General features: G+C 50.1%; 1 protein-coding gene across 5 annotated transcripts in view; it reads right to left on the reverse strand.

Annotated features, from left to right (window-relative positions):
- ETS1 (ETS proto-oncogene 1, transcription factor) overlaps positions 1-12,825 on the reverse strand; it is a 121,953-nt gene that overhangs the window by 18,525 nt on the left and 90,603 nt on the right. For 3 of the 5 annotated variants that reach the window (XM_045518722.2, XM_045518723.2, XM_010957857.3), the window contains 4 exons: positions 11,738-11,938; positions 8,539-8,616; positions 7,238-7,486; positions 2,746-3,006 (listed from right to left, as the gene is read on the reverse strand). In XM_045518722.2, coding sequence (XP_045374678.1) covers positions 2,746-3,006; positions 7,238-7,486; positions 8,539-8,616; positions 11,738-11,938 — 789 coding nt within the window. The remainder of the gene's footprint in view (positions 1-2,745; positions 3,007-7,237; positions 7,487-8,538; positions 8,617-11,737; positions 11,939-12,825) is intronic. The other 2 variants (XM_045518724.2, XM_045518725.2) reach the window with 1 other exon arrangement.

The following is a 12,825-nucleotide window of genomic DNA, read 5'->3' on the forward strand; positions in this document are numbered from 1 at the left end:
CAAGGCAAATTTGCCTAAAATCACACAGTGTGTCAGAGCTGGGAGCGGGCACAGAGGGCTTCCGTTTTCCCCGCTACTGTTTGCTCTGCCATCTGAGATGGTTTGAAAAGTTAAATCTCCCTTAGGTTATAAAGAAGAAACAACTGAATGGGAAGATCCTTAAAAAAATTGTTTTTAAATTCAAATGACTTGAGTCCTTGAGATCTCTAACTGATTTAACACCCTCTCTTTTCTGCCACTCACTGAACATTTTGTTTCCTTAGAGAGAAAGAGAAAAAGACAGGAAGGAAGGAAGGAAGGAAGGAAGGAAGGAAGGAAGGAAGGAAGGAGGAGTCCCCATTAAAAATAATCTACCCAAAGAAGGGGTGACATCAAATGTAACTCAGACCTCCAGGACATCCCTGTATTTGTCCTGAAAAGCTCTGGATGCTCTGATCTGCTTGGCTCTGAGTTGGGGCTGCCAGACAAGGCTCACAGGGGGCATCTTGGCGTTGGCTATCTAGACGGCAGGTCAGCTAGGCAGGTACCTAATCTGTACTTCACCCTCATTCCTAGTTCTTAGAATTTCCAATTCATCCTTTCCCTTCTCTCCATGAAACAGGGACACTTGGAGAGACTCCCAATGCTCAGATGATTCTTGTCAAGATCATCTCAGCCCAAACCCTCTAAATCACCCTTGCAGACTATTTGCTCTGCAGGCTTCTCCCATCTAGAAAGTCCAAGAACCCAGACAGGTACCCCTTTCAGAGGAGTTTCTATGTGGGTGGAGAGCAGGCTTTCGCCATTTCCAGAAACTTCGAGACTTTCTATAGTGTAACCACAGATCCTCACCAGAATCTTATCGCATGAAGGGTGACTCAGTCGGAAGGCTTTCTTTGGCCATAACCCAAAATCGAGAACTTGAAGTCAGCTCATTTAATCTCATGATGCACAAAACCCCCTTAACTAGTAAAATTTTCAGAATTCCGCACCACGGTAAGAGCGAATGATGAAGACAGCCACGGGAGAAGAACTGTGATGGTGTGTGCTGACGGTGGTTATGGCAGAGATCATGTCAGAGGAAACGAGAAGATGCCTTTACTAGGGAGACGCTGCGGAGGATTCGGTCCTGGAAGCGAGCGTGGCGGGAGGAGAGCTGGCCTTTCACACGTGGGCAGTGACAGAGCAGTGTTCCTGCTCCACAGGAACGGAGGCAAACAGGACCAGCTAGAGATGCCACCCCGTCCACAGCCCACAGGCTCATTTCAGAGTGACCTCGGCCTCTCCCCTTCCTCACTGAAGCAGTACTTCTCTCCTCCTCCATCAATGCCTCCAACTGGAGTCCAGTTCTTAAAACACCTAAGAGTTACCAACAGGAGCCAGCGCTCTTGGACATCTTGAAAGAAACTTAATACGCTTCTGTCATTCCAGGCGTCACTAATGGAAAGGGCAGCCTTTCCTTGTCTGCTATCTAAGATAGGAAAGGGGTCTCCTGAGAAGCAGCAAGTTCCCACTTACTAGTGATGTTCAAGCAAGGACTTGGGGGGATATTGTAGAAAGAACAGAGCAGGGGACCTTGAAGTTCCTTTCTGGCCCATGACTCTATATATGGACCTTCTTGCTACCTCAGAACCCAAGCATAATTCTTGAGCACCTCTCTGTGCACTGAACTGCACCAGGAGATGTGGGGGAAAGAGACACAGCCCCATCCCTGAGGGAGGAGCAATCTTTCCACGTCACCCGGCTTTCCTGGTGAACACCTGAGATTTCCCTCCCACAAGAACAGGGATGTAACACCTTCTTAAAACCAGACAGATCCCTCACTGGAATCACCAATTTTGCTGTTTGTCTTCATCCACACAAAGGGTCCCCACGTGGTGACCTGTCCAGGGGGGTCAATGAGAAGAGAAGGGAAGCCGAGACCATGGCTGAGCAATCCAAGCCTAAAACAAGCTCTATTTGCAACACGATGTCTAATTTTTAGAAAACGCTCCAATCTTAGAGAAAGGCTCTGATAATTAATAGATTCATGCTCCTTGGATGGTTCTCAGAGTAACTCTTTGAACGCTTCCAAGGGGAGGCAGCTTATGCGCCTCAACTTGTCTGGACAATGAATTGTTTTGCTCTGTGACCAGGTTCTCCATCAAACCCCAAGCCCTCAAGACACATCTTCCTCTCCCCGTGATCTTTCTTTGTGCTCCACTACTACAACTTTCACACCTGAAAAAAAGACAAAAACAGAACCAGAGCCAGGATCTGGCCGGAGAGAGGGTGACCGAGGACACTTTTCCCATTTGAACACCTGCCTAGGGCTGAGGGCTCCACTCAGAGGAGTCCAGAGTGCTGGCCCTTCCGCAGCGGCTCTGAGACATGTCCAGGCTGGTTTTGTGTTTAGAGAGACTCCCCGAGGGCAGGCGAGGAGCAGCCCCTCGGTGCTAGGCCCCGAGGCAGAGTTTCCAGAAGCACCAACTCAACAGCGTTCCCTTCCCCCAGATGGTGGGAAAGGTCCAAAACCTTAAGTTTTCCCTCACACTCTTGGAAGGGGTCCCTTGGAAGAGAATGATACCACTCGCTTCCAAAAACCAATGGCCAGTCACAAGCAGAGCGGCTCGAGAGACTGACCCGCCTCTCAGAGTCTTCTCCTCCCCCCACCCACCCCGGACCCCCGGGCAGAAAGAGGCTGACTTCAGGGTCTGGGGACTCGGCTTCCAGGGAGCCCGCCCCACAGCTGCCACCAGCGACCATGGAGGCAGGGCAGGCGCCTACCTGTGTAGCCCGCCAGGGCCGCAGCGGGGATGACAGGCTTGTCCTTGTTGAGGTCAGCACGGTCACGCACATAGTCCTTGAAGGTGCCCTTGGGCTTGTGGTTGGGCAGGGCGGCTGGATAGTCCTCGGAGTCGAAGCTGTCGTAGGAGGGGACGCGCTGCAGGCTGTTGAAGGAGGACTGGCTGCTCCAGGACTGGGTGAGGCGGTCACAACTGTCGTAGCTCTCGATGCTCTCGAAGGAGTCCTGGCCCCCGAGCTTACCTGGAGGAGGAGGAGGAGGCGGGAGGAGGAGGAGGAGGCGGGAGGAGGGCGGGGAGGAGGGATGGGAAGAGACACGGTAAGACCCTCTCGGTGGGGATCCCCAGGAGGGATGGAGGGAGGGAGCGGCCAGTGGAGACGCCTGGCCCTGGTCTGCGAGCCCACTGCCGTGGTCCCGTCCTGTTTCAGAGCTCCCAGGACAGAGATTCAGAGTCCAGGGCTGCTCGTATCTGACAGCGGTGCCTGGGACCTCCAGAGCCTAGAGCCAGGAATCTACAGGCTGAGAACCACACCTGTGATGATGGGATTTCTGGCTGATGAGCTAGACCCTATGTGGATGAAGGAATTTGCACAGCGCAGGCTCAATTCAGTCCGTCTTCTAACTCGGGCCAGTGAGATGATTCCAAGAGGCTCAATTTGGCAAAATATTTTGGTCATAAGGAAAAAAAAGTTCCATTAGACTAAGACCAGATTGACCTCTTTTGACCCTGGAACTAAAATATTACTCTGTAGCCTTTTTTGCAAACCCTATTTTAAAGCGAAATACGTGGAGAACCGAATCTATGCCTTCTCAAATAAAGTCAAAGAAGTTACGAGATGCTTTTCCCAGGAGATGAAACAAGAAAACACTGGCATCCCTTTACACAGAAATCTATATTCTTTATCTCCTCCAAGTACACTTCTGTATTTGAAATTTGTACTTTACTGGGGAAGTGTAGGCAATAAAAAAACCAGAGAAACCAGCTAAAGAGTTAAAGTCCACAGCAGTGTCAGAAAGCCTCTACTCTGTGAGTTGCTTAAGGCATTCTCCACTGACCACAAGATCATGCAAGTTCATTAATTTCCCAAACCAGGTTATAAACAGCTGCTAGGATTGCATAATGGCTCCGAGAGAAATTTCCATTGGCAAAAAGGCCATTACAAAGGAGGCTAACAAATAAAAAAAGAAAAGAAAAGAAAAGAAAAGAAAAGAAAAGAAAAGAAAAGAAAAGAAAAGAAAGAAAAGGGGGGGGCGGGGGCGGTGATGAAAATAAATGCATGTAAATGCTGAAAAGGCTCCCAGGAATATTTTTTTTGTTTTACTTCCAGATACTTTTCAGGCAACCTAAATTACATCACGGGAGATGAAATGGCCAATTCAATTCAGCAAAGTCAAGAGGCCAAAGGATGTGACAAACATGTGTGCAGAAATACCTGTGAGTCAGGGCCGGCTCGTCTACAGCAGTGTTTAAATCCCAGAATAAGATTGGCACATACAGCATAATACTAGTGTATTTCTGGTATATTTCTCCCCTCATAACACAGGAGGTTAGTTAAAACAATGAGATCCAAATATTCAATTTTGGTGTCCAAACCAAAATTAAATATATAGTAATTAGGAAGGAAGATATGTTGCTTCCAAGAAATTTTTAAAAGTCCCAGATAAAAGATACTCAGTTAAATAAGTAATTTTTGCATCATCTACTTATATAGATTTCCTGAACCTCTTATCCCCTCCAGGACTGCTGGGAACAGGAACACGGTGATTTATCTGCTTCATCTGCTTCCTTCCTCTAGCCATCCATTCAAAGAAGGGTCCTCCCCAGAAGGCACACGAAGAGCTTCCCGGAGTTACCAGCCCTGGCCACTCAGCCCACTGTCAGATTGGCAACTTTTTACTAGTATTAAAAATGAAGGAATTGTCCCTTCCAGAAATTCACATGAAAAGACTCAAGAAGACAGCCCACGGGCAAGAATGTCACAGCCTCTTTTTCAACAGAACAGGAAATTTTGCGGCCTCTTATAAAAAGGTGTTTGCTTAATGGTCAGTCAGCGTCTCTGCGAGAGAAGCAGCACTAAAGCCCTAAGCAAGACAGCCGATACTTGGATGAAGAACTCCCCACCAAGCCAGCGCTGTTCAGGCTGCCTTTCCACTCGAGTGTCTCTGAGATGATGCTATCCATCATTTTTATATTTGGAGAGCGTGGAGACTGGAATTTCCACAAGCAAGACAGTGGCGTTTCCAAAGAGTCCCAGCAAGCAAGGGCCCTGAACCAGGCCGCGACCGCTCTCTGGCAGCCGCTCAAACAAGAGCCAGATGCAGCTCTGCTGAGAGCTGCGGTCCGGGGCAGGACGCCGCTTTCGTTTCAGCTCTCTTTCACAATCCCGGAGCTGGGAACCTCACTTACGGGTATTTTCTCCAAAAACGGGTTGACTCCACCCGGATTAGACACTCAGTTGTGCTACCGTGCTCACGCAGGGACGCACACGTCCTCTAAGACGTCCCCTGGCCCGCTGTTCCAAGAAGCGTCCCCGCCAGGTCCTCCCAGAGCCGTCTGCCTCCACCCAGCAGACCTCAGAGCACGCAGAACAGTAGGCGGGGCGGCCCCACGGCGCCCCACCGAACAGACCAGCACAAAGGAGACAGCTCTCCGAGTCCGGATGAGTGGGACACAGAAGCACTGTGTACACCCCAGTGCGGTATCCGAACACTACGATTATTGTTAGTAACAGCCCGCTCACAGCCATGCTTTCAGTCCGGACCAATCCTCCCAGGTCTGATTCACACAGCCCCTGGAGCAGGTCTGGAGGGCAGCACCTCCAACACGCAGGAAGCAGCCATGAACAAAACGGTCTCTCCCTCCAGTCCGTGCGGTGTGAGCTTGGGGAGAAGCAGGGAGAATGAGGCGAGAAAGGAGCCCCTCCTGTCCCTTCACACAGGACACTGTCTGGCCCATCATCACACATGGGGGTGGGGGGCGGGTCCGGGGTGGTGGGGACTGAAACCAAGGCCCAAGAGAAGGTGAGGGAGACAGGACAATGACATGCAAAGCCAGACGCAACTGGAAAACCATGTGTAGTGGGTCTACCCCAAGTGACAACGCGGACGGGCCCCCACGCACACTCACAGAAAGCCCCACGAGGAAGAAAGTGGTTCTGTTGCTGTGACTCGCCTGTGCAAAAAGGTACACATACGTGTGTAGGTATTTAAATAGACAGGCATCCAAAAATAAAAGGGTCAGAAAGGGGAAGGCAACACTGGTCCCACCCATCCCCTTCGGTCTGAAACACAAACACCCCAGGGCCCTAAGAAGGAAGATTATAGGTTCCGATTTTGCTGGGGACTTTCCCTCTGCAGGCCTGCCGGTCACCCTGGGGCCTGCTGGGAGGAAGTGGGAGCCTGAACACTCGAAGGAGAGGGCAACGTATATGGCCCAGAGGCCTCTGGGCCTCAGAAGAGGGTGCAGGTCATCACTGAGCAGAAATCACCATCACCCCGGCCAGGCCTGACCTCTGTGACTACAGCCCTCGCAAGCACCCCTCGAACGGGCTCTCTCCTGCTGCTCTTCCTGTTTGTAATTCTTCCCCGTTTATCCACCAGAACAGACATCTTTTTCAGCTCTTTAGAAATCAGCTAGTTCTCCCTGGCTGAACAAGTCCCTCCCTGCGATTGCCTGCACTTTTCCCAGAAACAAAACCATCTGGACACTTCACTCAGTGCCCTGTGCCTCTGAGTGTTTACGTTCCGATCTTAAAAACTGAGTGCATTCAACTTTTTTTCTTGCTTTACAGAGTCAGCCAGCTCTATTTTGAAATGTTTGTTTCACTGTCAGTGAACATTTGATCATTTCATAGCAGTCATGTCAACAAGAGCACCTTCTTTTGGAAGCCTCTGGCCACCTCCTTCCCTGGTCCTCTAGCTAATACACACTGTCACCACACTGCTGATGGCGGGTTCCAAATAAGCCGTTGGTTAACCACCTTGTATCTTCCCAAACCGAAGAAGTCACAGGAGGCTGGGAAGCAGAGGTCGCCCGGACACCAAGCCGGGATGTGCAGTCTGACCCAGGGATCTTCAGACACCAGGATGATGCGGAGAAATGGGCTCCGCACGGGGCTCTCCTGAACCGTTTTCTGTGATTGTGTGCTCCTGAAGCACAATCCTCTCAAAGGAAATAACGCAAACCTTAAAAAGCAGCTCCATTCAACTAAAGTTACTATTTGGTAAAATGTTTCACCCGAATAAGAAATGTGATAGGTCAACCCGCCGGATTTCAATTCCACCGTGGACCCTCAATCCTTGTCATCCTGAAGGACTGGGCTGAAATTCCACCTTAATATCTAGACATTGTAAGACAGAAAGGCTAAAACTCAGGAATGCAGAGGCTAAGAGGAAGAGGGGAAAAATGGGACCCGAAACCTTCACAAAGTTAGGTTAATCCTTAGAAATTTCTAGAGCAGTAACCCAGCTTACCACGACTGGTCCGCCCCATGCACATGTTGTCTGGGGTCACCACCTCTTGTTTGATGGCAAAGTAGTCGGTCTGCAAGGTGTCGGTCTGCAGCGGGTCCCGGAGGATGACCGAGGGGTAGTCATTCTCATACTTGAGGGAGAGCAGCTCCTCCGAGCTGATGGGGTGGAGGGTCTGGTAGGACTCGGTGATGAAGCTGGGCTCAGAGAACTCCGAGGGAGGGACGCACTGCGCATGCTCGATACCATAGCCTGGAAACGCAGAGCGTGCGGGATTGGGGAGGGCAGAGACAGGCACCGGCGGTTCCCCACCACTGACAATGGCCCCACCGTGGGAAACACACTGACGGCCTTAGGGAATGAAAGGGAAGTGTTTTAAGTCAAAAGGGCCTGGGTGTTCAACCTTGTTCCCCAACTTGAGAGCTATGGCCCTTGATGAGACACTTCCCTTTTCTGACTTCGTTTTCTCATCTCTAATTAGGGATGGTGGCACTCATTCTCAGAGCGTCATGATGCAGGGCAAATGCCATCGTGCCTGTAGAAAGCCTACCAACATTGCTGGCGCACGATGAGCTCCCTGTGGTTGTCAGAATGAAAATCATAATAAAGTAAAAAGACACAACGAAAAACAACCTGCTTAAGACGCCCTTTGAAAGCAAAGCCATCGGATAACCACAGCCCTACACTAATTCTCCCCCTCCGGCCACCCCTGCAGTAGACTGAGGGATGCGACATCAGGAGGAGAAGGCTATATGTTCTGTAACAGACTCTGAGGCTAGAGGGCAGGGTAGAGCTCAGTGGCAGAGCGTGTGCTTACCATGCAGGAGGTCCTGGGTTCAATCCCCAGTACCTCCACTAACAAATAAATAAATAAACCTAATTACTCCTACAAACAAAACAAAAAAGAGCCTGAGGCTGCGTGGCACACCCTGGAGGAAGGATTTCAGAGCAGAGGCTGTCATGTCCACCAGGGTCCAAGGCAGAACCCCAAGCCCAAACCTCCAAAGGCCAGCACAGGGCACAGGATCAAAGAGGATCCCAGCTTGGGGGGAAGTGGTGGAATCACTGAGTGACTCTGTGTCGAAGTTATCGGAGAGACCCCCAGGTTAATAAGACATGTAAACAGGTGGAAAGTCTTGTGCTTCGCAGGAATAACAAAACAAAGAACTAAGAGTCTACATGAAGAAAATATTCTTCTCTGTAGAATCACCACTAGGAGCCTGAGATCACCTAGGACAGGGATCCTGTCCTCAGTTCCCATCGCATGAGCCGGAAGAGGGTAGGGGAGAACCAGGCTGACTTACTGATGAAGTAATCCGAGGTATAGCGGGACTCGGGGTAGGCAGGGTTCACTCCGTTCACCTGATACGGTTTCACATCCTCTGCAACAGACGGGGAGGAACAAGACAAAGAGGTCAGTGTGCAAGCGGTGCTCGGCCTAAAGGGACCCTGGACTCAAGGACCGTAGTGACCTCAGCCCCTCCACTAAGAAATCTGCACGTTCACTGAGCTGGTGTCTGAGTCTCCACTGACTGGGGCCTTGTCTAGAGATGAGATCTCTGAAGTACGGCTAAGTTTATTGTATCAGTAGCTGCGAAATGGGATTTAATATCTTGGAAAGTGCACTGGCGTGTAATCCCTGAGGGCTGGGGAGGCTTCCACCCTCATTCCAGTGCACGTGGGGGCCACCAGCATCACACGCTTCAAGACGTCCTGGGAGGTTACCAAAATCAGTCGCCAGCACTGCAACTGATCAGTCCCAAACCTTTTCAGAAAGACAGGACAATCTTCAGGCAGGTTGATTTGGGTTTTTTACAATGTTGGTTTCAGGTAGACAGCAAAGCAATTCAGTTATAGATATACATACACATATATATGTATATATTTTTTTCAGATTCTTTAAAGCTCATTATAAGAAATTGAATATAGCTCCCTGTGCTATATACAGTAGGTCCTTGTTATTTATCTGTTTTATAGACAATAATGTGGATCTGTTAATCCCAAACTCCTAGGCAGGTAGGTTTTATCTATTAATCTATTTTTCAGTAACTTTATTATTTTTTTTTCCTGTCAGTTGGAGGTACTGGGAATTGAACCCGGGATCTTGTGCACACTGAGCATGCGCTCTACCACTGAGCTATACCCTCCCCCGCCCCCAGGCAGGTAGGTTTTGGAGCCTCCACTTCTTCCAACAGATGTCTGGTTTTTGTTCTGTGTTCTTTCCGTTTGCCCTCAGATTTCAAGTTTGGGTCCAGATAAGACACAAGACACAAGTAAGGTGACTCTACATACATACATACATAAGGTGACTCCACTTGGCTCATACAAAACAGACAAGTGCCATTAACCAAACTTCCACCTAGATGCCAACTCCCCTAGGAACGAGAAGGGTTCGTGGATGAAGGTAACCAGGCAGAGGAAGGCTCCCGACTGAGCCCAGGGGAGCTGGCCCATCCTCCCATTGCCCTGGAACCTAGCGCTGTGGCCTCTGGCCGCTGCATGGAACAGTCTGATCGCATTTCACTACAAGACCCAGACACAGAGAGGGTGGGTTTGGGTTTTCCCTCCGGTATTTGACAGCTTTCTGGGAGCAGAGACTGCCGGGACAACAAGTTCATGCCTGCACAGAAAAACAGTTCCCAGCCGAGATAAAATGACTGCACTTTGCTTCAGCAGCTTATCAGATTGAAACATCCCCGGTACCTCTGGCCTCCTACCCCACCCAGGACAGCTATGTTCTTTCGGGGCTGGGTTGCTTTAATTTAATTCCAGAACAAAAGCTGGAGCCTCAATACAAACATCTCCCTCAGCCCTTGAAGGATCTGAAGAGCTGACAATTCTCACCGCCTCTCTCCACTGGAAACGGATGAGATGATACGACTTCTGTTCTCAAACCCACTCAGTTATTTCCCAATTCTCCTAAACTCACTTAGATAATTCCTTTGCAGGAAAGGAGGCCAGAAGCTGCCTGATGAGCTCGCGTCATTAGACAAAGAACACAGGACAGGAAGTTTGACTGAAAAGACCCAGGTGTAAGGAAATGAGTGATGTTGAGGAAACCGCCCCACCTGTCCTCGTGTCTCAGAGGGGGACACTGAGAGCACACGCCCTCCCGCGTCCCGGGCTAGTTTGGCGAATCCAGAGAGAAAGTGTACTTTCCAGCACTTTGGAAACAAGGAGATGCTGTGTAGGTATCAGCTGTCACTATGATCAGAGAGGCACACTTAGCTCCTCCCCATCGCTGGCTGCCCCTGGTGATGACTGGAGGGAAGCAGTGGATTAGAAGAATATATTCAGGTGACGTGGTCTGGTAGACGCCACTGCTGGGTTTAGAAGCCAGTGCTTGCCTCAGATCTGCTCTGTGCCTGCCGTATCTTCTCCCTCTATAAACAGGCGCTCAAGTCAGCATGTCTGAGTGGTTTGTGTGCAGTTACACCGAGCTCACGGCGGGGCTTCGGGGAAGCCGGGGCAGCTGCCCAGTGCTCCTGGCCAAGATTCACCTCGTTCTCGACTGCTTATTTATTCCTTTTTCAGCAGAAGCTGAAGAAAAAGGAAAAAAAGATAACACTTCGATGCCCAGAGGAGTCTAATTTGGGTCCCTCCTGGGCACTGCAGAGTGGAAAATAGCCTCAAACAAAGGAAGGTATTATATGGAAGAAAAGTGCTACGCCTGAGCGCTGCTCCCTGCCCCCGGCGTCTGCCCGGGGGTTGGAGCTGGTGACCACAGGGAAAGGGTGGGCCTGGGTCAGAGAGGGCAACGGGCTTCTAGGCTTACAGTCAGCTGGAGGGCACTGCTGACTGCTGGTAACTGCAATTTATTTTAAGAAGAAATTCAGAAAAATAAGCGCAAAAACACCCAAGTTTGCCGCCTGCTGCTGTTTCTATACCCAGCCAGGACTGTGGTACATGAGTCACTTGGTCCAAAAAGGTTGGAAGAGGCTGGGAGGGGAGGCCATGTCATTACAAGGTTGCAACACGGCGTCCTGACATAACCCCAGTTTCTGCTCCAGATGAAAAAGGTGACTGCGCGACTCTGATCCCACCCCAGCCAGTGGGCAGAGAAGCCGTCTTATTAAGCAGTTCTGAGAAACTGAGCTTTCTCGTGGATGTGGCCACGGATCAAGGGAGTGTGTCTTCAAATTGCCAAAAAAAAAGAAAGAAAGAAAAGCTCTCTTGCTGCTGGCTGTGGGCACTGCTTGTTCTAACAGTACAGAAGTCAAAGTAAAGATTGGGATCTGAATTTTGCAAACCGAGAAGCTTCAGGAGCATGGTCTTGCCACAGGTTAAAATTGGAACCTCCAATACATGGAAGAAAGAGAATTGAATGTGTATTGACCACCTGCCATGAACCATGCACTGTACCGGTGTGTCTCCAGGACCACAGAGCTGCAACTAGACATCCAGATACTGGCATCGATGTTCACCACCTGGCATGTTCCCCCCACAACAGTCAAAACCACCCCAACCGCCCCCACCTCACCCTGTGCCTACACATTTACTTACCTTTCTGCAGGATCTCGAGATGCTCCCACAAGATGTCCCCAACAAAGTCTGGGGCCAGCTCAAGAAAGCAGTCTTTCCCCAGCGCACAGAGGGCCGCTCCGTTCATGCAGAACTTCTGGAAGTCCACGCCCTTCAGGCTGAATTCATTGACAGCCCACATCACCCAGTCCCGAACATGCGTCTCGGTCCACTGCCGGGGGTCTGAGGTGCGAAAGCAAATGAACATCCAGCAGATGAGGCTCTGAACTCTTCCTCGAGCCTCGGAGAGGACATGAAAGGATCTGATCGTCTCTGAGAAGGTTCTCAAATTCACAGAATTAGGAACCCCACATGGGGCACCTTCCATAACCCTCCTCCCCACGTTCAACATCCCTGGATTCTCCATCCTGCCAGCTAGAAGATCCCTGTCATCGGGCAAAAAGTGATGGAAAATCCTCTACCTGCGGAACCTTCAGACAAAGATTCCAGGAATCCCTCCCTCATGGCCTTGTTTCCACCAGACTTTTTGTAAAGCCTGGGACAAGGAAACAAATGGCTTCTTTAACAGCAATAATAGCAAAGCCAAGTGTGGGCTGGAGGCTGCACTCAGCTCTCCCTGCTCTCAACTTGGATAATTCGCTTGAGGTCCTTATGTTTAATTATTTTTCTCTTAGTTAATTATGATTAATACAGACATCCCTTGGGATCCAAGGAGGATTGGTTCCAGGACCCCCTCGGATACCAAAACCCACGGATGCTCCTGTCCCTTATGTAAAATGGTGGGGTACAGTCAGCAGATTCAAGCAACCGAGTCTGATCTGGGGTTGCCTGAATCCGCCAATGCAGAACCCTCGGATATGGAGGGCTGACTGTAACATCACAACGATTAGTGACAGTAGGTCATCCAAGTGATGCTTAGCAGTAACATATTAGGTACCTGTATTATACCAGATCCCCTGCAAAATGTATCGGTATCACGGGCCCTGCACTGAGAGGCAGCAGAGAACAGACTACACATAATCTCTTCAACGTGACCACACCAGCTGATGCCACTCAGAGAGTGTGATGGCAAGCTGTGGTACCCACATCACACCTGCTCGCAAAGTTAC

Source organism: Camelus bactrianus, chromosome 33, assembly GCF_048773025.1.
Source record: "Camelus bactrianus isolate YW-2024 breed Bactrian camel chromosome 33, ASM4877302v1, whole genome shotgun sequence".
NCBI classification, from domain to species: domain Eukaryota; kingdom Metazoa; phylum Chordata; class Mammalia; order Artiodactyla; family Camelidae; genus Camelus; species Camelus bactrianus.